At 52.2% G+C, this 25929-nt stretch overlaps 1 protein-coding gene across 1 annotated transcript in view; it reads left to right on the plus strand.

Annotated features, from left to right (window-relative positions):
* Positions 1-351: 351 nt before the first annotated feature.
* SMAD6 (SMAD family member 6) overlaps positions 352-25929 on the plus strand; it is a 79432-nt gene continuing 53854 nt past the window's right edge. The window contains exons 1-3 of the mRNA XM_523105.9: positions 352-2332; positions 9943-9999; positions 14684-14761. Of these exons, the coding sequence (XP_523105.4) occupies positions 1516-2332; positions 9943-9999; positions 14684-14761 (952 nt within the window). The 5' untranslated portion in view covers positions 352-1515. The remainder of the gene's footprint in view (positions 2333-9942; positions 10000-14683; positions 14762-25929) is intronic.

Genomic DNA, 25929 nt, shown 5'->3' on the forward strand with positions numbered 1-25929 from the left:
CCCCTGCTCCTCAGAGGCTCAACCCTGGAAGGCACACATGCACACCCATTTTTATTAGCCTACCCTAGGATGGGGGTTTGGAACAACTTTAAAGTGCAAAGTGTGTTTGTAAGTTTGTGCACAAGCCAGGGAGAGGCAAAGGGCCCCGTTTGCGTCCGAGTCTCAGTGGGTCCGCCGAGCCTTGCGCGCCTGCTCGTGGCTCGTGTAACCCTGTGTGTGTGTGTGTGTCCGCGCGCGCGTGTGTGCTCGCTCGCATCGGTGCCCTGGGCGCAACGCGAGGCAGAAAGCGGGCCGCGGGCGCTGTCAGGCCCTGGGCGGGGGTGCCGGGGCGGTGTGGGGCGGGGGCCCGATCTCGGCCCGCCCCGGGAGCCGGCCCCTTGGAGCCTCCGGCCCTGCAATGGGACGTGTTCTCCTTTAAGAGTTAAGAAACTTGAAACCTTGTTTGCGCAACAATCAGCGCCGCGGAGCCGCCAAAGTGTCTAGACTGGCATATGATGGGAGGCAGCCAATGACTCCGCGGCGCTCCTCCGGGGGCCCTCAGTGTGCGTTTGAGGAGAACAAAAAAGAGAGAGAGAGCCGAGCGGGGGAGCGATCGAGGGAGCTGAGCCGAAAGAAAGAGCCGCCGGGCGCTGCCTCGCCAGACCTCGCTGGGACCCCGGGGCCACCGGGAGGCACTTTTGTGGAGGGGGGAGGGGGGGGCGACCTCGGCAGCCTCGGCGCACGAAGCGTCCGAGGGCAGCGTGGGGCGGGCTGCGACCTCTGCCTCGGTGGACTGCATTTTTAATTAAGGATTCCCAGCAGCTCTTTGGGATTTTTACAGCTTCCACTCATGTGTTGACACCCGCGTCCAGGAGAAACTCGCTCCAAGTGCATCTAGCGCCTGGGACCTGAGACGGCGTTGGCCTTTCGTGCATGCAAATCCAGGGATTTAGGTTTTGTTTGGGATTTCCTTTTCTTTCTTTCCTTTTTTTTTTTTCTTTTTGCAGGGAGTAAGAAGGGAGCTGGGGGTATCAACAAGCCTGCCTTTCGGATCCTGCAGGAAAAGCCCATGTAGTTAAGCGCTTTGGTTTAAAAAAAAGGCAGGGTAAAGGCAGGGCTTTCCAGACACATTTGGGGGTTCGCGCGAGCGCTTTGTGCTCATGGACCAGCCGCGCAACTTTTGAAGGCTCGCCGGCCCATGTGGGGTCTTTCTGGCGGCGCGCCGCCTGCAGCCCCCCTAAAGCGCGGGGGCTGGAGTTGTTGAGCAGCCCCGCCGCTGCGGTCCATGTAGCCGCTGGCCGCGCGCGGACTGCGGCTCGGCGTGCGCGTGTTCCCGGCCGTCCCGCCTCGGCGAGCTCCCTCATGTTGTCGCCCTGCGGCGCCCCTTCGACGACAGGCTGTGCGCGGTCTGCACGGCGCTCCGCGGCGGAGCTTCATGTGGGGCTGCGACCCGCGCAGCCGGCGCCTCGCTGAGGGAACGGACCCCCGGTAACCGGAGACCGCCTCCCCCCCACCCCTGGCGCCAAAGGATATCGTATGTTCAGGTCCAAACGCTCGGGGCTGGTGCGGCGACTTTGGCGAAGTCGTGTGGTCCCCGACCGGGAGGAAGGCGGCAGCGGCGGCGGCGGTGGCGGCGACGAGGATGGGAGCTTGGGCAGCCGAGCTGAGCCGGCCCCGCGGGCAAGAGAGGGCGGAGGCTGCGGCCGCTCCGAAGTCCGCCCGGTAGCCCCGCGGCGGCCCCGGGACGCAGTGGGACAGCGAGGCGCCCAGGGTGCGGGGAGGCGCCGGCGCGCAGGGGGCCCCCCGAGGCCCATGTCGGAGCCAGGGGCCGGCGCTGGGAGCTCCCTGCTGGACGTGGCGGAGCCGGGAGGCCCGGGTTGGCTGCCCGAGAGTGATTGCGAGACGGTGACCTGCTGTCTCTTTTCGGAGCGGGACGCCGCCGGCGCGCCCCGGGACGCCAGCGACCCCCTGGCCGGGGCGGCCCTGGAGCCGGCGGGCGGCGGGCGGAGTCGCGAAGCGCGCTCGCGGCTGCTGCTGCTGGAGCAGGAACTCAAAACGGTCACGTACTCGCTGCTGAAGCGGCTCAAGGAGCGCTCGCTGGACACGCTGCTGGAGGCGGTGGAGTCCCGCGGCGGCGTGCCGGGCGGCTGCGTGCTGGTGCCGCGCGCCGACCTCCGCCTGGGCGGCCAGCCCGCGCCGCCGCAGCTGCTGCTCGGCCGCCTCTTTCGCTGGCCCGACCTGCAGCACGCCGTGGAGCTGAAGCCTCTGTGCGGCTGCCACAGCTTCGCCGCCGCCGCCGACGGCCCTACCGTGTGCTGCAACCCCTACCACTTCAGCCGGCTCTGCGGGCCAGGTGAGCGCGCTGCGCCGGCCGGGGGGGCCCCGGCTCCCCGTCCCCATCCCCTTCCGTGCCCTTCTGTCTGTGACACTGCGGGTCGGCGCAGCTGCGGGTGCTCCCCCGGGTGCCCTTGGAGCGTGGGAGCCACCAGGGGAGGCGCCTCAGACCGGCCGAGGGGAGTGGGTGTCCCAGCACACACATCAAGTGGCAACTTTATCTCAAGGCTCCGGTAAACTTAAAAGGGTACATGTCGTAGTTTTCTCTGTGGAGTTTCAGGGACATGATGTAGGCTCCAACTTCATAGGCAGTGAAAGGGGAGGGCAGGCCAAGGAGAGACCAAAGAAGTAGGTGCTATTTCCTCCTACCTCAATTCCGGAATCTACCCCAGTCTGTGCCCAGGCTTCTAGCATTTGTATGCACGTGCCCTTACCCACACTGTGCTTTTCTATGTCCAAGTAGCTGTAAGTTGTGAAATTGGGTGTACACAAATCATAGCTAGAATCAAAAGTGTTCATCACATGTCCAATTTGTGCCTTTGTATACTTTCTACAAAGCTTTGCAGGGTAACCCCTCTCTGGAGTAAAGAGCACCCTTTTTATTCCCCACATAATATCATTCCCCACATCCCTTGGGTGTCAAGTGCCAGGGTCTTCCATAGTCCTTCTCAAGTTTTGTGTTCAGCTTTTGTATAGAGTTTAGGGTCTTGGAGGCATCCGTGAGTAGGTGAAGAAGCCAGTTACTGGATTACCTCTGAGAACTGCCCCCCTTCTTTGTTCTCCTCTCGGGATTTCCTGCACACACCCCACCCTCAGCCTTGCTTACCTGGCCAGGCCCTGGTGCTCAGGTGCAGACAGGCAGAGGCCCCAGCAGGTCAGGAGGCTCCAGCAGGCCAGGAGCTTGCAGCTGCCTTGCTCTGACCTCTGTCTTGTGGGGAACACACACTTTAGCCTGTAGCTAGCCTCTGAGGGATGTATGGGAATCCATTAGCTGGCACTGGGGTTTTGCAGGGGTGGGACTGGCAGGGAGTCACAGGCTCTTGAGCCTGGGAGGGCTCTGAATCTCTCCATTCTGGCTTCCCTGGGGAGAGTCAGCACCCAGGCTGGGAGCACAGAGAGGGTCAGGTTGTAGGTCTCCTGACTCTGTGTGTGGAAGGGGAAAGTGGGTCTAGGACGGTGCATTTGTCTTAGGTGTTTTGTTTGCGTGTGGAGTAGTAGTGTCTGGAGAGGAAAGGAAGTTTCCCCTCAGTGATGATTCCTGCATAGAGGGCATTGATGGGAGCGGGTGGGGAGGGGCAGTGTTGATGAGGCACCCTACTCCCCTCATGGTCACTCCAGTCCCAATTTAGGAGCTATGAGCAGCCCCTGATCTGTGGCTCATGCCAGGCTTTCTATGTACTCTTTTGCCCTTACTGACAGCTTTCCCTGGAAGTGACTTTCTCCCCTCTGCCAACTATGACTCCTCCCTGCCTCTGGGGAAGGAGACCTGTATTTATGGTTGTCTTGTTCCTGGTGATTTTTTTTTTTTTTTTAAAGTAGGTCCCTTCCACTCTTGTAGAAGCCCCTGGCAGGTGTATTCTCTTTCGCCACTTCAGTGTGCAGCAAATGTTTGTTGAGCAATTACTTTGGGCCAGGCACTGTGCTGGGTGCTGTGGCTAACAGAGTGGAAATATGAGTAGGATCTGTGCCCTCAAGAAACATAATCCCACGAGGGATTTATGGGGGAGAGATGGGGGAAGAAGGGAAGTGTGCAGGGCCAGGTCACTGGGTGTGAACTACCAGAAAGCTGTGGGTGTGTATGTAATAGGATGGCATGCAAGAGCTCCGCAGCTCCAACCTGGAGCAGGACCTTGGAGGATGGGTCAGAGGAGAGGGAGCCAGCCGGGTCAGAGGAGAGGGAGCCAGCCAGCTCAGAGTCAAGGTGCCAGGCACGTTCAGGTGGTTGGGCAGGGAGGGGAGGAGTGAAAAAGTTGGAGACGATGGACAGGACCACTCCTGCTACTACTCCTGGGACTAGGAGTTGGCTTGGGTGTTGGTTTGCATTTGGTGGGTTTGGAGAGGTACAGGTCAAGAGATACCTGGCAAGCTGCAGTAGAACGGTTCTTGACCATGGACCTGGTCCTAGGCTCTGCCCAGCTAGTAACGTGCAGCTTGACTTTGGATGAGTTACCTCCCCTCTCAGCCACCGTGCTGGTCAGTGGGGGTGGCTCTAGGAATATTCTCCCCATCTAAATCTGGACTAAGCCTTGGGACTTGATTCCCCTCCTTCTCCCAGAAGGAGGCGCTGTTGTCAGGGCTGCAGCACCCCAAGTCTCCTCCCGTTTCTTTGCTAGCTGCTAGCCTGTGGGGCCCCCATTCAGCCACCCTGGGGACAGCTGGGAGGACCGATGGTCTGGGAAGAGTTTCCAGTATGTGCCAGGTTGACCCTCTTGCCCCTGGCCTGAGAGCTGGGGGAGCCCTGGGCTGCCCACCCGCCTCCACCGCTTGGCCGCCAGCCTGGCTCCCGTAACTGGGCGGGCGCATAGCTGGGGCTCAGCGGTGCGCGTCCTGATAAGGAGACTGCGCCTTCCAGGGCTCTGGGAGGAGGGCCGGGGCACCGGGCAGACAGATGCGCGCACACACAGCGCAGGCACACCGCTAGCGAGCAAAGTACACTGGAACACCGGCACTGAGGGACTCCCACCTGGCAGCAGTCACCTCCGCACCTTCACCGACCACCGCAGGGAGCCCCGGTGACAGAAGACCCCTTCCTGGGCAGTGCGGACCCCTGCTGTTCAGAGCCCACTCTCCATCAACTTGAGTTGTGGCCTTGGGGCTAGTTTTCTCTTTGGGCTTCTTTTCCTATATCTAAAGTAAAGGGTTGGAGGGAATCTCTGAGGGCTGATGTGCAGATTCCAGGCCACACAGGCCTCCGTCCCCTCCCCCACTCTGCCCCAGGCTTGTCTCGGAAACTGGGGTCCTCAGGAGGGGACCCACCTCTGCTGGGCATGGGCTAGGGGCCTCCTGGCCTCCCAGCCCGTGGGAGTCAGGCCCAACTCTGCCTCCCCCTTGGGTGTCTTTCTGTCCCAGGAAAAGCCAGTTCGCTGAGCTTGGTGGGTGCCTATGTGGACGGAAATGTGGAGAAATACTTTAATCACAGCTCTAACCTGTGTTTATAGAGCTCCTTTCTCCTGAAAGTATCCATTAACTTCGGAATAAATCTCCTGCTCTTTGCTTCCCCACTTTTTTTTTCTGTAATTATATTCAGTAAATTACTATTATCCAAATTGCGCCCGGGGAAGAGAGACGGAGCGAGAGAGAGAACTTCTAAACGACTGGAGGAGGCCGCCTAGGAAAACACAGGGTTCCCAGGCCAGGACTATAGGAATTAGAATGGGCTAGAAAGTTTTCCTTTTATTTGGCCTGGCATTATCCCTTTGAAATGAGATCAATTTCAAGTTGGGCTTCCAAGCCCCCGCCCTGCCCGGCTCAGCGGCCCCTAGCCCTGCTTGTCTGCTCCTCCTAGCTCCTCCTGGAGGTGAGGAAGGGGTGATAATGTGCAGTTTGCCTCTTGCTGGCGCCAGCCGGCCGCGCTGTTTATCTGGCTGCCAGGGGAATCTGGGCAATTAGGCTCAGCCGGCCTTAAAGTGCCAGGAGCTCCTTTTCTGCGTCTCCCATCATGGGGCTTAGGGTTGAGTCTTCAGGTTCTGGGGGCAGGAAGGACGGGCACTCAGGAGGCCCCCTCCCCATCCACAGCCCCTCTTTGGGAGGGGGGAAACTTGGCAACCCGGGAGGCATGTGGATCTTTTCCTAAGCAAGATGCTGAGCTGGAAAGATGGGGGTGTAAGGTAATGTCCCAAACTGAAACTTTGCCAGGCACTGGGAGAGGCTGTGAACTCTTTTCTGGCTTTAGAATTTAGGTCTAGATCCCAAAAGGCTAAGTACCCCCTGGGGGCTAACCAGAGGCATGCCTGGGCTGAGCTGAACCTTCTGGTGCACTGGCCCCTGGCTGACTGCTCTTGCTTCTGCAGGAAGTTGGAGGAGATTCCTGAAGTTGATGCCTCAGGCTGGATGTCCAAGGGGGTTGGAGTTTCTGATGTCTTTCTGTCTCCCTCTCTTTTCTTTCTCTCCCTACCAGGTCCACTTCTTTCAGAGGGGCCTGCAGTGCTCTAAAAGTTTTCCTGTTAAAGTTTAGAGCATATTGGTTATTATTTTAAAACCAATAAAACTTTTAAAAGTACTAAGACAACTTCTAAGAGGGGAGTGGACAGAGGGCCTGGTGGCAGCTCACAGTTTCTTTTCTGACCTTTGGTCTCACCCACCAAGTGTCCCACCTGAGTGCCCACGTTGCCCACCTGAGGTAATGCCCTGGGGCTCCACCAGTCCAGATCCACAGGGCGCAGCCATGTGGGAGTGGCGGCTGATTGTTACCCAGTAGTGTTGATAGCACATTATTCATAACAGCCAAAGAGAGGAAGCAACCCAAGTGTCCATTAGCTGATAAATGGATAAATGAAATATGGTACGTCCGAAGAATGGAATATCATTCACCCATGAAAAAGAACGAAGTCCAGCACCGAAACGTGCTACAACATGGATGAACTTCGATGACTTTGTGCCACATGAAAGAAGAAGCCAGCCACAAAAGGCCACATATTGTATGAAATGAAATGTCCAGAATGGGCAAACCCATAGAGACACAAAGTAAGTTAGTGGTTGCCCAGGGTTTTGGGGTTGGGGTCTAGGAAGTGACTGCCAATGGGGATGGTGTTTCTTTTTGTGATGAAAAAAATGTCCTGTGTTTAGATGGTGGTTGATGGTTGCACAACGCTGTGAATATACTAAAAAACCACTGAATGGTATATTTTTAAAAAGGATGAATCTTAGGGTATGTGAATTATATCTCAATTTTTGGAAAGGGTTACCTGATATTGGTCCGTAACTGGCCTCCCCTATAACACCTGCAGCTACCTTCATGTGTGGCCTTGGGCAGGTCCTTCAGCAAGTGGGACCTTAGTTTCATATCAGTGAAAAGAAGGAATTGAGTTGGGTGAACCCCAAGGCCTCTTCTGTCTTTGACACTCTAAATCCTTGTGTTGTGGGGTGGAGTCTAAAGCCTTCATACTTTTTTAGTTGCCTACAATGGAATCTAGTGATTAGCTTTCAGTCCCTGCAGTTGTTAAACAGTTGTGTGCATACTATTTTGCCAGAGCTAATGGGAGCCTGGTGAGGTCCCTCCTGAACAGTTTGTAGTGCTCCACCAGCTGGCATGTCTCATGGTTCAGGTTCATAGATTTTCTTTCTATCTCACAACATTGGAACTCCCAACTCAGCTATGGCCATGGGTAGCAGGTGTCACAACTCAAGGCCCAGATAGCTCTTCCAGGTGGGACTTCATGAGCCTTTCCTGCCTTCCACCTTTTGAGTCCCAGGTAAGCAGCCCCTGGAAGAGATGCTGGCATTGGTTACAGAGGCTTGACTCCAGCCACTACTGCCCATAGTTGTCAAGATTCACCTTTGGGGACAAATCTTGGGGGCAGATGTTCAGAGCTCCATGCCATGTGTGGCCTAGACCTCAGTCAGTCAGATTTTTGCAAAAGTAACCCTAAGGAATTGCAGGCTTTCTGATAAGTTCATGAGGGTAGTGGAAAGGGCATGGAGGTCAGAGACCTGGCTTTGGTTCTGGCTCCATACCTAGCTCCTGAGGGAGTCACTTCCACTCACCAGGCCACAGTCTCCTTCTCTGTACAGTGGAAACACTGGCCTCAATTCTCTTTTCCTGTGGAACTCCAGCCCTTCCTATGCCCTGCCTCTTATCCTGAGAGGCTGGTCCTCACTCAAGGCTGGCCTCTAGGCCTGAGAGCCCCCTAGATCCTCTTTCTGCACATCTTTGGCCACAGATGCATTCAACTTTACCTTTATCCTCATCCCAGTTGTCTGTGTCCACATTTAGTGAGCGCGTTCTGTGCAGGTGGTGTCCCAGACCCAGCGGGGATGAAGGGGTGTAAGACAGGGCATCTCTTGATTCCACCTCATTGGGTGGCAGAGCAGAGTCAGGCCTGGACTGGAATCCCAGCTCCACCATGACTGGCTCAGGGAACATGCGCAAGTCAGTTTTCTCATCTGTGAGATGGGGATAATAATGTCATCTCATTTATTTTTTGTATTTTGAGAAAGGATTAAATAAAAATAGGTGCCTGATGAGCATAATTAACTACTCTGTACCTGAGGTCTAAAATAGTAAAATTGAAAGTGATTGGCATGGAGTGAGACACAAGGTAGACACCGAGCAAATGTTCACGTCTCTCAGTGGCTACTCTGTGATTCACTTTTCCTTCTCCCTAATTTCTGTCCACAGAAAGTCTCTGTTTCTAAACCTCAGAGCTTTGACTTTGTTGGAAGTAACTTTGAGCTGGAAAAGCCGGGGTGGGGAAGAGGTGAGGCCTCATTGGGTGTATGGAGCAAAACAAATGCTCCTGTAACTAATTGTGGCTTATTACAATTGTGAAAAACGCTTATTACCCCTTGTGTCATTACTGATACCCGCCTAATAATAGTTATTACCACTTTATTACCACTGAGAGTTTGTTTTAGTTTGCGATTTGATTGTGTTTAGTTTCATTTACTGAAAATGAAGGGTCATTTCATTCATGCAAATTGTTACTTAGTTTAGCAAATTGTTACTTCCCATAAAGCAAGAAGCTAAGGAATTCTTCTGAAGGCAAAGTATATGTTTTTAAGGAGAAGTATTTTAGGCAAATGAAAGGAAACCCAAAGAAAAATATCATAGACAATAAGGAATCATAGCATCTGAGCTGTAGAGAGCTTGTGTTCCACCCCTGTCCTTTACAAAAGGGGAGACTGAGGCCAACAGCTGGAAGTGACTGGCTTAAGGCCTCCTATTGAGATAGCTGGGTTTGGCCTTTTGGGTCCTAACCCTTTCTACTGTCCTCCCCTGCACCTAGGAATGCTAGCTCTAATGCAGCTTGTTTGGACACGAGTTTCTGTGTCTGGGCCTTTGCACTCACACTAGGCTTGCCAAATTTAGCAAATAAAATGCAGGATGCCCAGTTAAATTCGAGTATCAGATAAACAACACACCATATTTTAGTATAAGTACACCCCCAATATTGAAAGGGACACACTTACACTACAAAATGATGCCATCTTTATCCAAAACTCAAATGTAACTGAGCATCCGGTATTTTATCCAGCAACCCTGGCTCTGACTTTCCCTGCACTCACGTTTCTCTTGTTAAAGTAGTAACAGTTACTGTTTATGGAGGTGTTTTTGGACAGTGCCAAGAGCTGCACTAAGCATTTTACATACATTATCCCAGCAAACCTGGGAGGTCTAGATGATTATTATCCTCATTTTAGAGCTGAGGAAACAGGCTCAGAGAGGTGAAGTAAGTTGCTTGAGGTCACACAGCCAAAGGTGGCAGAGCTGGGATTGAGCCCATATCTGTCTGTGCCCCAAGCCTGTGGCTTTAACTGTTGAGGGGATTTGGGCAGCAGAGGAGGTGGGACAAAGGGAGGGCTTCCTGGAGGCTCAGTTTATTATTTGGGAAACCAGTAATTAAAAGCATGTAGAACCTGAGGTGTGAGCTCCCCCACCCTGGCAGTGACATGCTGTCTCCTGTCTTCCAGAATCTCCGCCACCTCCCTACTCTCGGCTGTCTCCTCGTGACGAGTACAAGCCACTGGGTAAGTGTGCCCTCCTTCCTACCCTTGCAGAGGTGTGTCCCGAACTGGGTCCTCTTCAGCCCAGTGTCTGTCCAGCCTCAGGGCTGGAGGGCTGGAGGGCTGGAGGGGAGGGGTGAAAGCCGGACTGGTTGCTGTGAAATGGGGTGAAATTGTACAAACACTCCCACAGTTGGGCCAAAGCAGACCCAGCTTCTGCAGCAGGCTATTTACATCTTGAAATTCCATGGCTCATCATTAACCTCTCTGTGACCTTTTTAAACATGGGCCTGTCGAAGATGAATGGGTTTTGACTTACGCATCTCACCGGAGGTGGGTTGGCATTTCTGTGTCTCTTTCCTCTCTCTTGGGCCCCCCAGCCTTGGGTTATTCTCCTTTAGATTGTATTAATTAGTAGTATGACAAATAGGTTGGGCATGAAGTCTTTGTTGAGAGGAGCTGTACATTTTCCCCCTTTTTAAGCCAAGATGTTCACTTGAGCAGAAACAACAATTGGAGTGTTAAAAAGGAATGTATATCGGTACACAAAGCCCCTGGCATGGACTGTCCCCTAGGTGAGCTTAGTGGAGTTGGTAATTTTAGACAACTCCCATTCAGAGGCAGAACATGTTTTCTGTAAAACCTTGAGCCTAGATGATCAGCCCATATTCTGGGGTAGATATAAGTGGTTTCAAAAGTAGAGATTGTTGGCTCACGCCTGTAATCCCAGCACTTTGGGAGGCCAAGAAGGGCAGATCACTTGAGGTTAGGAGGTTGAGATCAGCCTAGCCAACATGGTGAAACCCTGTCTCTACTAAAAATACAAAAATTAGCCGGGTGTTGTGGTGCACATGCTCCCGAGTAGCTATAATTCCAGCTACTCAGGAGGCTGAGGCAGGAGAATTGCTTGAACCTGGGAGGTTGCAGTGAGCTGAGGTCACGCCACTGCACTCCAGCCTGGGCGACAGAGTGAGTGAAATTCTGTCTCAAAAAAAAAAAAAAAAGGAGTAGAGGTTGTGGTTGGGAACGATGGCTCATGCCTATAATCCCAGCATTTTAGGAGGCTAAGGTGGGAGGATTGCTTGAAGCCAGAAGTTCCAGACCAGCCTGGGCAACATAGCAAGACCCCATCTCTATAAAAAATATGAAAATTAGCTGGGTGTGGTGGCTCAGGCCTGTAATCCTAGCTACTTAGGAGGCTGAGGTGGGAGGATCCCTTAAGCCCAGGAGTTAGAGGCTGCAGTGAGGTATGATTGTGCCACTACACTCCAGTCTGGGGGACAGAACAAGACCCCATCTCTAAAACAAAATAAAAGTGGAGATTGCTTGGATCTCTGTTTCCTCTAGTGGGGTTTCAGAGCATGGGTTCTAAGGCAGAGAAGTGATGGAATCTGTGGGATCCTGATTGTGGCACAAGTTAGTTTGGCCCTGACAGTACCAGGAGAGCAACTTTGTGACCCAAGCAGTTCCCGTGGGACTCAAGCTTTAAAAGTCAGATGGCGTGGCAACGATGCTGCAACATTCCACCAAGTGACCACAAAAAGTGGGTTTTGTTTGGTTTTTGGTAAAGGCCTCCTCCCAGTAGTGTGTGTCAGCATCATCTGGGAGGTCACTTCTTTTTTTCTTTGTTTGAGATGGAGTCTCGCTCTGTCACCCAGGCTGGAGTGCAATGGCGTGAATTCGGCCCACTGCAACCTCCGCATCCCGGGTTCAAGCGATTCTTCTGCCTCAGCCTCCCAAGTAGCTGGGACTGCAGGCACGCGCCACCACGCCTGGCTAATTTTTGTATTTTTAGTAGAGATGGAGTTTTACCATATTGGCCAGGCTGGTCTCGATCTCCTGACCTTGTGATCTGCCCGCCTTGGCCTCCCAAAGTGCTGGGATTACAGGCGTGAGCCACTGCGCCTGGCTGGAGAAGTCACTTCTTAGTGTCGTAGACACTCAGGCATATCCACCCCAGTTTTCATTCCTGACCCCTCACCTGCTGTGAAGTCAGAAGTGCCCACCAGGTCCCTTCAGGAGTGTGACCTTCTCAGGCTGGGTGGGCAGAGGCTGTTCCACGAGGGTGTGGGAGTCAGCCACCAAACCATGGTGGCCACCCTATTGTTGTTCCAGAAGTAGGATTGTCCCATGAGTGGGGGAGCCTTAGTTCTCTCGGAAACTGGAGAGATCATGTGGTGGAAGCTTGTCACTTAAGAGATGAAGAATCAAACTGAGTGAGGGCGAGGAGCTTCCCAGCTAATGAGCTGCAGGGTTGAGGTACAAACTCAGAGCAGCCCCCACTCAGGAGGGTGGCTCACTGTCCTTCCCTCGGAGGCCTGTCTCAGCATTTCCTAAGTCAGCATAATTGCACTAGTTGCTTGTAGGACCCCTAGTTCCATTAGAGAAAAAAACCCTCAAAAGTTCGTAGTGAAAGTTCTTAGCACCTCAGTTTGAATGTCAAGGATCATTGCCCTGAGGTTTTGTCAGTTAGCCTGTGATAAAGCAGCAAAAATCAGGACACTGCCCAGCCCTGCAGAGTGACCATGTGGAAACCAACAGTTGTCCCCATGGTTTTACAAATGAGATGACTGAGGCCCAGAAAGAGGAAGTGACACTTGCCGGTGGTCAAATAGCTCAGCCCACCACCTGTTTTTATATGGTTTGCAAGCTACGAATGGCCTTTATTTTTGAAGTGGTTAAAAAAATATCCAAAGAAGCATAATATTTTGTGACACCTGAAAATTACGTGAAATTCAGATTTTGGTGTCCGGAAGTGGAGTTTTACTGGAACACAGCCAGGCTTGTCCATTTCCATTTTGTCCATGGCTGAGGCAGAGTTGAGTAGTTGCAGCAGAGGCCGTATAGTTCACAAAGCTGAAAATATTAACCTCTGGCCCTTTATAGAAAAAGCTGGTGAGCCCTGATGTTGCTTGACTTATAGTGGAGGCGGGACCTGAACCTGGAGCTCCAACGTGCAGATGGAGTTCTTCCTCCTTGAGGCTTGAGCAGTGATGGAGGCTGGGAACATTCTTTTGCACAGCAGCCATTGAGACACTGTCCAGGGCCTCACTAGAAACACTAGATGTGAGGGTTTGGCAAGGGCGTGATAGGGACTTACTAGCTGTGAAAGGTGGAAACCGCTTGTCGTTTCCACTCTTCTGGAAACCTCACAATGCTGTCTGTGTTGGCTGTAAGGCAGTTCACTAAGAAATAGGACTCGGCTTGTGATGTTGCTACTTCAGATGAGAAGTGGCAGCAGGGCTCTGGGCACTGAGCACTTTGGGAACATTAGGTATTAAAAGCAAAACCCTTTTAAGAACTTCCCACTTGAGCACTGAGCTTTTTTTTTTTTTTTTAAAGATTTTTCTGTGTGTACTTATTTTTCTCCTAACATATTTTTCCAGCAGATAACTTTTTCATTCCCTGATAAATAGTCCCGCGTTATTTTTTGGTATTATTTTCTCTTCCTTGTATTGTTGCTTTTTCATAAACAAAAAGCCAGTTCACTTCTAAGCCTCTGTGATCACATGAGACCAAAAAACAAAATAAAACCTAGAACACCCAGTCAGCATCTGGCAAGTGGAAAACGAGAGAGGAAAAAAAAAAAAAAGGCCAAATTGGTTAATGTTTTATCTTCCTGCTCCCCAAGCCATGTGGTAAAAGGAAAAAAAGTTCCTGCAGGATCAAATGGAATTCTAGCTAGTGAGGGCCTGGGCAAACGGTTTTATCCCAGGAATCCTTTGCCTGGAGTAGCTGTGCTGGGCCGGCTGGGCCCAGGTGGGGCCACCCGAGCCAGTCCTGGATTGTGCCAGGTGAGAAGATGTGTGTGCTGCAGGCCTTCCAACTCCTGGACAGGCCTGTCCCTTAACGGGGACAACACCCATTGCTGGTAGCAGAGGCACAGGCCCAGGAAAAATTTTCCAAGTCGGCCTGTCCCAAAAGGCATCGGCTTGTCAAACTAGCAGCTCAGTGTTCTATAGAAAATGTGCAAAAGAATTTCTCTTTCTCATCTAACTGCTCGGCAGACAGAAGAAAACCAATAATGTACATATGAAGTACTTAAAACTACTTAAAAAAAAAAAAAAAGAACGCCTTAAAAAAAAAACAGTCCAGGCATTAAAAGTTGCTCTTGTGAGCAGGTTTGGATGTTAGGGAGTGGGGGAGGGGAGAGAAAAAACAAAGTTAATCTGGGAGCAAATGCTTGAGCCCTTAATTAGAGGGGTGTAAGCGGGACAGAGTGAGGACGGCTGGTGACTTGTTAAAACAGTTTCCCCAGCTCTAGCGGGAGGGAGGAAGGAAGGAAGGAAGAAAGGAAGGAAGGAAGCAAGAAGGAACAACTTCAAGAATTTTAATGGTTGTAATTAAGTACAGCAACTATGAATTGTTTAGGGGCTTAATTTAACCTTACCCACGGAGGCTCCAAGTTGCTACTTGCTCGGTCCCCTGAACTTGGGTTATTTCTGTGGTCAGGGCAATTGCAGCGTTTTCAGGTACCAGCTTCACCACAGTCAGCACTTTCCAGAAGAGTTCCTGGGCTGGCTGGTCTGGTCTGGGGTGATCCTGAGATGGGGTTACAGGGTGACATCAGAAAGTTGGGAGGGACATGCTGCCCTTTGCAAGCACGCACATCCACACACATGCACATGTACACAGATGCATGAGAAAGAAGAAAAAAGTGAGCGCTGCCCCACGGCCAACTAAGTTCTCTTTTTCTTTCCTCCCACAGATCTGTCCGATTCCACATTGTCTTACACTGAAACGGAGGCTACCAACTCCCTCATCACTGCTCCGGGTGAATTCTCAGGTCAGCATTTTTTCTTGTGCATTGCTGTTGTGTTGAAATTTATCGAAGGGGACAGCTGCGGAGGGGGCTTGGTGGAAGACTTTTTGACTTCCCCTCTTCTTTTGTTTCCCTTTTCCTCCAATCCTTGGATGGGAAGGTTGCCAGTGTTTCAGTCGCTGGTGTTTTTGGGGTTAAGAACAGTCTGTATGAGTGTAACCTGAAGATAACTTTTAAAGCACCTGTCTACCACGTTTTAACCAGTTGTCTCTCTCTTGTCTCGCTTGGAAATGATAAAAGCTCAGCACAGCTCTCCCTCTCGTGTTTAGAAAGAGATCCTCTTCCCCCAGCTGCAAGAGGCAGCAAAGTGGATGTGGTATACATTTGTCTTCCTCCTGTCCTCACTCCAGGGGAGGGACCAATGTGAAGGGTCAGAAGATTGGGGGAATTGGAGCCGGTTGAATGCTTGCAGGGAGGATCTGGCAAGTGAGGAGTTTGGCAAAGCCAGTGGTTTCTGTGTCTCTCCCTGAGCAGCAGATGCTGGGTAGGAAGCCGAGGGAACCGTGGTTTGGAGTCCTCTGTCCCCTGCAGTTAGAAGCTGGTCATAGGGACCCCTACATCTGGAGGAATACCTGAATCAAACTTTCCTTGAGAAATGAGAGGTTGGTGTTGGACTGGGGACATCAAGGGCCAGGACCAAGGTCTGTGGGGCCCTTTGGGAGCATGGCTGGTGGCATGGTGGCCTGGTGGCATGCTGGCTGGGACTGACAGCCCCTCAGGCTGGGGCTGCATACCTAGTGGGCATGTCTGGATGGCTGTGTGTCTCCATCTGAGACATTCTTCCCTCACCCCACATCCATGCCATGGTAGCAGTCGCCAAAATCATAGCCATTTATTGAGTGTATGCTATGGCCGGCACTCCACTTGGCCGCTTTATGTGCATTGTCTTGGAACAGCCATGGGCTGTTTGTCTCCAGGGTTTGTGCTCTTCATCACTGTTTTGTCCCCCACTTTTCTGCAAGGGCCAAATGTACCTTCAATAAATGTATTTCCCCTAAAGTCCTGTCATTCTTGATGTAGTCTCTCTGCAACTCTAAGGATAATGCAGCACTGGCTGCTCACGGCTGCCTGGCCATTTCCCCAGCCCAGAGCCTTCGCCCATCCATTCCCTTCTCACCAAGGCATGGGAGCTTACAAGAGTATGGCTGTTGCAGAGATGGGGAGGCTAGAAGTGGAAGCAGGAATGTGACTTGCCATACAGGGTCCCACAATGGGCAACCTGGTCCTGGGCTGCGGTGGTCCTGGGGTCCAGGTCTTCTGGGTCCTATTCCTGAGTGCCTTCTGGTCTTTGGTGGCTCCCTTCATTAGGGTACTTCCTTCTCTAATAATTTCTTTCCCTCAAAGGCCCAACCAGATGAACACAAGTTAAAATTTCAATCCTTTCTTTTTTTCCTCTGCACCTACACGAGTGAAAGCCACATATAATTTTGAAGCAAGGGGCTTAAAAGTATTTCTGAATTTACGATTTTGTGTCACTGCCAGCCCTCAGATGGATTCCATTGGCGTTGGTTGTCTGGACAGATGGGTAATTTTTTGGCATCCTCTTTCTCCCTATTGTTAATGATGGAAAGTCCGTGTGTGTGTGTGTGTGTGTGTGTGTGTCTGTGCATGTGCATACCTTACAGTTTTAAGGTGTTTGCAGATGTAATCTCATTTGATCCCAGCCATTCCAGAGGGGGCCTGGTGTGGCTCAGGCTGAAAGGACCAGACCCCCAAGCACTGTCAGGAGGCCTCTCCCTCAATCCAGAGGCTGGGAAGTCTCAGGAGACCCCAAGGCCATTAGTTTTGTTGCCTTTGGGCCTCACTGGGCCTGTGTCTGAGATTTCCACCCGGATATCCCAGAGCAGTCTTTGGTACTGGGTGGTGAGAAGGTCCCTGCTACTCATGACTGTGCAAAAGGACTGTGTTGGAAAATGTGTCCAATGCTTTAGAATTCTAAGGAGCGGAAGGATCTGGGGAGGAAATTGGGGATTTCCTATGCCAAGGACATTGAGTGAGGTCTTGAAGGACTTTGGTGTGAGTTCTGGGTGGCCTCAGTAGGTGAATGGAGTGTTTCCCTTTGTGTCATCCTGGTCCCTTCCAGGGATGCCATGCGTGGAATGTTCCCCCCTGAGGGCCCACTGTTAGCTTTTCCAGCTTGCTCTGTGCTGTAGGGATCTGAGGTCCTGTGGGTTAAGCTGCCCGCCTGCCTACTGGGAGCCCAAAGACATGGGGCTGTGCTGGCTGTCACACTGAAGGACATATTCAGGGAGGGAAATGGCCTAGGGGGTGACAGGTCTTGGTGGATGGTGAAGGCACGAGTCATTCTGCAAGATGGAATGCAAGGTTGTGTGGGAGGGCAGGACCGGAGGTGAAGTCAGAAAGGTGAGGGGCAGAGGTGGGCACAATGTGTTGGGCCAGGCCGGGGCATTTGATGTCTAAGGACAAATAATGATGATGGTGCTGATGATGACAGCAGTTGACATTTATCGACACTCACTACATGTCAGGCACTTTGCTAAGCGCCAGCATTCTCCATTTCATTGACTCCTTACCACAACCCTGTGAGACAGGTGTGATTCTCCCCATTTCATAGAGGAGGAAACTGAGGCTCATTGCTGGGCCAACTGCCCATAATGTAAGTGGAAGGCTTGGAACATGAGCCTGGACAGTGTGACTGCCTAGCTCACACCCTGAGGGCCCTGCCCAGTGTTCTACAACAAGCATCCCTGTTCCCTTCCCCAAGCCAGACCCTGGCAGGAGCAAAGTAAAATGATCAAAAGGAGCCTGGTGGGCACCTGTCCTGATTTAAGTACCGGGGAAGGGGATGAGGGGCTAGCGAGGGTGCAGGGCGGCTCCATGCCCTTCCAGGCCACTACTGGACAAACCTTGGGGACCACCCAGAGATCACACCACTTGCTGGCCTGGCCTTCCATCTCCCGGAGTTCTGGGGGTCTGCCGATCCCGAGAGCCTTGTTACCCTCAGTGTCCTGGGATGTACGTCATCCCCAAACAGGGTGTCTGCAGCCCCAGGATGGAGACTGCCCTAGTTTGTCTCGCACAATGACAATCCCAGCACCTGTTGTTGAGGCCACTTGGGGGAAGGATGGGCCTCTTGAGGCTTAGTCCCAGGCCCAGGCAGGCAAGGAGGCATGACAGGGCGAGGGGCCGCAGGAAAGGAGACGCACTTGCTTCAGCTCTCTGCTGAGTAGTTGATGGAAAACCTTCATTTGATCTCTACATTAGCTCCCAATTTGGATACGTGATTCCCACTAAACAGTGTAGAGGGGGCAAGTGGCTTCACCAAGGTCACTGGGGAGGGGGGTGGTGGAGGCAGGCTAGAATGCAGAGCTTTAACCAAATCTGGAGACCTTACACCTGGAGTCTTTGATGGGATTTGGGAAGAATGGAAAGCCTAGAACTTTCGGGGTACCTTCAGAACTTCAGCACTCCGGTTTCCTTGCCTAATTCAGGGCCTGGGGTGCTGTCACCTGACTGTCCAAGGCCCCTGTCAGGCTGTCCTCTTCTCTGCTGTATTTCCTTTCCTCTTCCATTTGCTTGATTTCAGTTTAGTTTGGGGAGGAAAGGAAGAGAAGCTAGTTAAATAAATTCATACTAAGGTGTGAGTGGCTGGTAGGCAAACTTTTTTTTTTTTTCAACTTTAAAGTAGAACATGCCATAATTCTCAGAATTGCAGGATGAAGAAATGGCAGTTCCGAGAAAGGCTGGTGGCAGAGGGCAGGGTTCTCTCAGCATCTCTGACTCCAGCCTAGAAAAACAATGAACATGTCATAAGGAGCTTTAAGCCCTGGGTGAGGGAAGGAGCCCTGGCCAGGCCGGGCTGGGTGAGCTCTGAGTCACTTAGCGGGAGCCTGAAGTGGCAGGGCTGCTTAAGCACCCGGGCCTGCCTGACTCCATGCTGTGGGGCTGGAGGCGGCACACTGGGCAAGCTTCTTTAGGACCAGTGGCTCCCCTCTGCTGTCTTATTCTAGTGCCTGTAAGATAACCATTCAAGTGCTTTATTAAGCACCCTGTCCCTCCGTTTTCTCACTTGTAAAATGAGGATGATAATAACAACATATCCTTAATGGTGAGGGTTAAATGAGATACTTTACCCCTGCCAGGGTCTAGCGCGGGGAAGGGGATGGGGACGGGGACGCTTGTTATGGAACACTGGGCAGGGCCCTCAGGGTGGGAGCTGGGCAGTCACTGTCCAGCTATATGTAAGGCATGGTCTAAGCTGCCCATCACTGGGATCGTGCAGTCCTTGCTGGAACCTTGGCCCTCTGTGCCTGGTATCTCAGTCCTCACAGCATGTGGGTTTCTTTAGAGCTGTGTTAGTGAGAGCAGGCCCTTCAGTTTAGAAAGGAGGATGCCAGGGGAAGGAAGGGAGCAACAGTAGGCTACATGGAGAGTTGGGGGCTGAGCTGGATGTGGGTATCTTTCCTCCACCAACCAGACTGTAAGCTCCTTGAGGGCGCAGATCATTTTGTAGATTGTTGCGTTGTGTAAGTTGGCAGAGTTTGGGAACAGAGGCTCAGGGAGGTTGGGAGACTGACTCAGAGCCATACAGCAAGCAGAGCAGCGTGGACCCACCTAGGGTTGCAACCCAAGGTGGGTCCACACTGCTTACCTACCTGCCACTCGGTAGCAACTGTGCCTGCCGTTTGCCCATTTCCGGGGTCCGTTGGGGTTGGTGCTGTCTGGTGTTATCGTCAGTGCCTACTGAAGCTGGGAGAGGAGTGTGTGTGTGTGGTGTCATTTCCTGCTGTTTTCTTGATTACAGGGACCAAGTGTGTTCTCGTCCAACACCCTCATCTAACAGACTCTAAGAGTTCCGTGTTCCAGGGTGTGTGGTTCAGTCCATTCAGTGTGTTCTGAGTCCCTATAGCTGTGGTGGGCTGAAGAGCATGGGCTCTGCACCAGTGGGCCCTGCGATCAAGCCCTGAGTCGGCCATCCATTAGTTGTGTGACCTTGGGAGAGCCACTCAGCTGCTTTGCCCCTCAGTTTTCTCACTTGTAAAATGGGGATGATAATAACAACATATCCCTAGTGGTGAGGGTTAAATGAGATGATGCCTGTGAGTCAGCCAAGGCCTGTCACACTGCATGTGGTGGGTGTGGCCATCACGTGTTCCAGGCACTGTGCATAGGGCTAGGGGCACAGAGATAAAAGTTACATTATTTCTGCCCTTAAGGTATTCACAGATAGGTAAAGACACAAACAATAACAGGCGGTCCAGAGGAAGAAGGGATTAGTGATCAACTCTCAACTCTTGGCGTGGTAGGGAGGTAGCTGGGGAAGGCTTCCTGGAAGAGGCGATGTCTTTTAAAAAATGAATGGAAGTCAGAAAGACAGGATTTGGAGCATTCCACGTATAGCAGATGCAAAGACCTGGAGGTGTGAAAAGAACTTGATGTTGAGAAACCAAAGGAGTTTCGAGGGACTGGGAAGCAAAGCTCCAGATGTTGGTGGGAGACAAGATGGGCAGAGACCAGGACCTGGGAAAGATTTTTTTAAAAAACTTCTATCCAAACATGCCGAGTGGACATATAAGTGCCAGCTCCGTGAATTTTCACAGACTGATCACACCTGACCGATAGGCAGGGCCTGCGGAAAGTTGCTATCACATGACGATGCTCCAGCCTGTCACATGAGAGTGCTCATTGCCTGTGGGTCTGGGGTGCTGTATGCAGAGTGGTTTCAAAGGGAAAGCAGGAGGGCAGGGGATATGTTGTAGCTGAAAAGAACATTTCATTGAGTTTTGGAGAGCAGGAAGGGCATTTCATCTGGGTGAATGGTGCCCTGAAACAATCAGACTTGAACCTAGCCCGGTCCCTTTGGGTTTAAGAGGTGGCCCTCAGGCATGACCCATGCCCACTCTGCCTATCCCCAGGGGTCAGGCTCCAGCCTAGAGGCAGTGGACAGGTTGCCAGACTGATACCAATTCTGGCCAGCACCACCCTGCCATTTCCAACTCAGAAATGGGTGGGGGAGAAGGAGCATTCAGTTCCAGTTCCAAACGGATGGTATTCACTACTCACATCAATCCCTTGCCATGTGTCTTTTTAGCTTTGACCAACCAAAGGAAAAAAAAAATGCCTTCCCTTCCTAACACCTCCTGAGTATCTCACAGAAGGACCCATTCTTCCTGGACTGGGTAGAGGTGTGAGGGGGGGTCAGCAGGAGTGATGGGGGTGACTAGAGCAGTCCTGGGGGAACAGGCAGCTGAAGGAGGGCCCAGCCAACCTATGTCTGCCAAGAAGCAATGCGGGATGGTGGGCAGTGTGCCAGAGTGGTTTCTAGGCTCAGCTGTGCCCTTTTCCTGCCATGTGACCTCAGGCAAATTCCTCACCTCTCTAGTCTCAGTTTGCTCAGCTGTATATTGGGTCCACTGGGTCACTGATCTCAGGGGCTCCTTGGTGCTGATGTGTTCCAGGCTGTAAGTACCAGCTCCCAGGCCTTGGGGTGGGGAGTAGTCAAAGAGCTAGGGCTTCTGTCCTGGGGCATCTTAGCTTCTCCCGTCGTTGGCCAAAAGCAAAACTGTGGCATGGAACAAAGTCATGAAGAGGGAGGGGATCGGTGTCTTGGACCTCCACCCCTCCATCCCAAGGCACTAAAGCTTGGGGGCTGCAGTGGGGATATACTTGCAAAGTCCAGAGAGGGCAACTGACTCATCAGAGGTAACAGAGCTTTTAGACTCCCCATGGCCTCAGACAAAGGACTTCAGGGCTATTGTGTTTCCTGAGTGTGGGCTTTTGAATGACAAGTCAATGTATTGAACATCTATTATTCAGAACTTACTGCAGCTGGGTGTGGTGGCTTGTGCCTGTAATCCCAGGCTGAGGCAGGAGGATTGCTTGAGCCTGGGCGTTTGAGACCAGCTGGGGGCAACATAGCAAAACCCCTACCTCTTAAAAAAATTTAAAAATTAGCTGGCCATGGTGGCACACACCTGTAGTCCCAGCCACTGAGGTAGGAGGATCACTTGAGCTCAGGAGTTGGAGGCTATAGTGAGCTGTGATCGCACCACTGCACTCTGATCCAACCTGAGCAACAGAACAAGACCCTGTCTCTAAAAAAATAAGAAAAAAAAAATTAAAAACAAAGAAGAATTTATTATAAAAAGGGGGAAAAAAGAATCTACTACATGCCAGTGGCAGATGATAGAAAATGGAGAAAGACTGGACCTTCCCCTCTAGGAGCTGCTGGTCTAGAGGAGAGGCAGACAGCAAACAGACAGTGGTGACTGATCATGCTGAGTGCTGCCCTAGAGATGTGCTCAAAGCAGGGAACTCTGTTGGGGTGGGGATGGAGTATTCAGGGGGCATTCACCTTCACAGAGAAGGTGATTCTGAGTTGGGTTTTGTAGGATGACTAAGAGTTCACCAAGAGGACAACAGGCTATAGATAACCTTTCAAGTAGGAGGAACAGCTTGTGCAAAAGCAAGGAGGCATGCAGTTAATACCATACGTTCTAAGAGTTTGTGGCTAGAAAGTAAATAAGCGAGAGATGGAGGAATGGGGAAAGATGAATCCAGAGAGGCTGTCCTGAACACTAGACGAATGAGCTGAAACAGCTGATCATGGTCATGGATACCAGGGAACCCTGGGATATACTTGGTCCTGAAGGACCTCATCTGGCTTCTAATACTGGGCCTAGCTCACAGCCAGGGAGTCATTGTGGAATGAATGAATGAATGAATGAAAATGAATGAATGAATTTTTGCCTGGGGTAAAGAGATCCAGAGAGAGCCCTTAAAGACAGAAAGATCATCACACACATTTAATAATCACAGCTAACACAGAGTACCTGTGCCAGTTACTCTCTAAGTGCCATAAATATATTTATTCATGGGCTACTCCCAACCACTCTGAGGTAGCCACTTTTATTAGCCAAATTAAAGGAAGAAGTAACAGGCTCAGAGAGGTTAAGTAACTTGCCCAAGGTCACCCAGCAAGAAAGCAATAGAGCTGGGATTGGAACCCAGGCAGTCTGTTGGGTTCCTCAGTGCCTGATAAGGCGCCCTTGCTGGCCCTGGAAGATTCAGGACACAAACATGGTTCTTGAGCTTCTGGGGCTTCTGTGTCCCTGGGTACCTGAGACTCAGCATGAACAATGATCACCCCGAGCCCCCCAGTGGCTCTGCTCATTGGGTGGTTGCTGAGTGGATAAATGAATGACGAGTGAGATGGCAGGTGGGTGGGTTTCTGAGGGGAGGCTGCTGGCGAGGCAGGGTGTCGGGTGCCTGTCCAGGGCTGGCTGCAGATGGCCCCTACCCCTCACTATACATTGGCGGCCTGCATCATCAGGGGAACCGGCAGGTTGTCTGAGGAGACCTTAAATTCCAGAAAATGTACTTGGTTGCATCCAGCCTAATCACAACCATCTGCCTGCCGGGCTCTAGGGTCCCCCTCCTCCTATCCCCACTGGCATGCTTTCCCTGGGCATCTGTAACAATCGGGAACTACGCTCGAAAGTTTCCTTGTCAGGGTGGAGTGGCTGTTGCCAAGAGCTACTTCTTTGATGCAGAAAATATATCCTGAAGGCACTTTGTCAGATGTTTTTATATTAAACATTTTTCCTCCATGGCCCTTGGCTGCCAAGGGAAGCAGAGATGCATTGCTTTCCCAGTTGTCCTTTGTGGAAGGAATTCCTGATATTCATGGCCGGTTTCCCCATGCCCCCCAGTCAGGACCTGGCACCCCCTGCCAGAAAGGGTAAGACCTCGGGGCTGGCATCTCTGCAAAGCAGGGGCTGCTCTGGCCCCAGGGAGGGACCCTACCCTCACCATTTGGTAGCAGTTTCTAGATTTGGAAAAACAGAGGTCTCATGTCTGGAGTGGACATCAAAGCCACCATCCCAGACTGCAAGGTGAATCATTGCCAAGACTTTAATTGATCTTTAAAAGGAGAGATGGGAGCTCACAGATAGGGATCTGGAAGTCATTTTGATCTCTTTGAGTTGTCCAGGGTAGTGCCAGTGCTGGACAGAGCAGGGAGAAGCTGGGCTGGGAGGCCTTCCATGCCAGGTGGGGAAGAAGGAGGGGAGGCCAGCTCTGTCACATGGGCTGAAATTGGGAGGGGCAGGGCACCATTTGGCTCCTCAGCAGCCATGGGAGACAGCTAAGGTGAGGGGCTTTGCTGGGCAGATGTGGTCAGTGGGGAGCATTGGGAGAGGGGTTGGAGTGGGTACAGCTGTCTGACTCCAGCTTCCTTGGAGAAATGAGGTGAAATGGGGCACCCAGCAGGCACCGCTGCAGACAGGTGGCCATGCTAGCCCCTCAGGGCCTGTGTCCTCCGAGTGTCCCAGGACTGGTTCTCCCCCACCTGCCACCCCTTCACTCACCTTCCTCAGTCCTCCTGCCCACTGCCTTATGTATGACATTCAGGGGAAATGTCCCTGGTCCTGCCACCCAGTGGCTGTGTGGTCTGCAAACCACACGTCCACTCTGGACCTCAGGTTTGGCCCCTGAGGAGGCTACTGGGCCCGAGGGATGTGCAGGGTCACTCCCAGGCCCCTTCCCTGCACCTGCCCCCCACCCTGGGATCACTGGGGAGGAGGAGACACTGTTTCCAAAGTGAGGACTCTAGGCTGCTCCCCGAGGGCAGATGTTGGGAATGAGGCTTGGGGGACTTGGCTCTGAGGGCAGAGTCTGGTGTGTAGTAGGCGTTGGGGTTATGTTTGTGATTCACAGAGGGGTCCACTGCCCCTTCCCTCTGAGGGTTCAAAATAAAACAGGACAGACTGCACAGAGAGGCCAAGGCATCTCCACACCACCAGACTCTCTCAGCTGGGATTGTCTGTCTCAGGCCCAAGGAGACTCTGACTGGGGTTGGGGGGCTAGGTGATGAAATCTCTGGGGCTTCCTGTGCTGTTTGACTGAGAGGGAAGCCGAGGAGGGTGGAGAGAGGGCCCAGGCTCTTAAGTAGGCAGACCCTGTCTCCTGCTACCTGGCTGCCCAGCTGTCTTAGCTGCATTCTCCCTCACAGGGCGAAGGCCAGAGAGAGCTCAGAGGTTTCCTCTGAGTCTAAAGGTAGCACCACCCCTACCTGGAGGCCAGGAGGCCCAGCTCCTAGTCCTGACTCTGTTCCCTGTTTCTTGGTGGCCTCAAACTACTTCCACTTGGGCTTGTTCATGTATAAATGGGTCAGTTGGTCCAAATCATTGGTTCTCCACCCTCTTTGCACATCAATCCTGTGAAGAGTTTTGGAAAAGCTCAGACCCCATTCCAAAAATGGTTGGGGCTGGACTGGGCATTGGGATTTTTTTTTTTTTTTAATTCCCCAGGTGACTCTAATGCGCAGCCTGGGCTAAGAACCCAAATCTAGATGGACCTGGAAGGATCGCAGAGCCCCCAGACTGTCTCCCCCTCAAGGCAGGAGTCCTTTCTGTATCAGAGCCCCTGGCCGGTGCCTGATTACTTCTGGGCATAAGCATACGTGGGATAAACAGCCTGGTCTTTTGTGAACTGTGCTGGCTCTTTTTTCTTCTTGTTTTTTTTTAAGACAGAGTCTCACTCACCATGTCACCCAGGCTGGAGTGCAGTGGCATGATCTCGGCTCACTGCAACCTCTGCCTGCCAGGTTCAAGTGATTCTCCTCTCTCAGCCTCCCGAGTAGCTGGGACTACAAGCGTGCGCCACCATGCCCGGCTAATTTTTGTATTTTTAGTAGAGATGGGGTTTCACCATGTTGGCCAGGCTGGTCTCGAACTCCTGGCCTCAAGTGATCCGCCTGGCTTGGCCTCCCAAAATGCTGAGATTACAGGCCTGAGCCACTGTGCCCAGCCATAAATGCTGTTTCTCCAATAAGTAGTGTGCCAGGGCGGCTGCCAGGGAGGCTGGGGTCAGAGCTGGGTTTGAAGGTGCAAGGTTTCACCAGGCTTAAGCAGGGAAAGGGCATCCCAGCTTAGGAAACTGTTGGGCAAAGGCAGGAAGATGTGAGGACACTTGTTCTGGGAATGGGGAGTGATTCTGGCAGGGCAGTAAGGAATGAAGCCCACAGGGAGAGGGCCTTGAATGCCACTTCAGGGAGGGCTGGACTTCTATCTGGTAGGTTAGGGATGGGCGTCCCAGAAATCCTTTTAATTGATACACGGATGACTGTGGGCTTAGCGAATGGATTTATATGGCCCCAAAGTGTAGAGTTT

Source organism: Pan troglodytes, chromosome 16, assembly GCF_028858775.2.
Source record: "Pan troglodytes isolate AG18354 chromosome 16, NHGRI_mPanTro3-v2.0_pri, whole genome shotgun sequence".
Lineage (NCBI taxonomy): Eukaryota > Metazoa > Chordata > Mammalia > Primates > Hominidae > Pan > Pan troglodytes.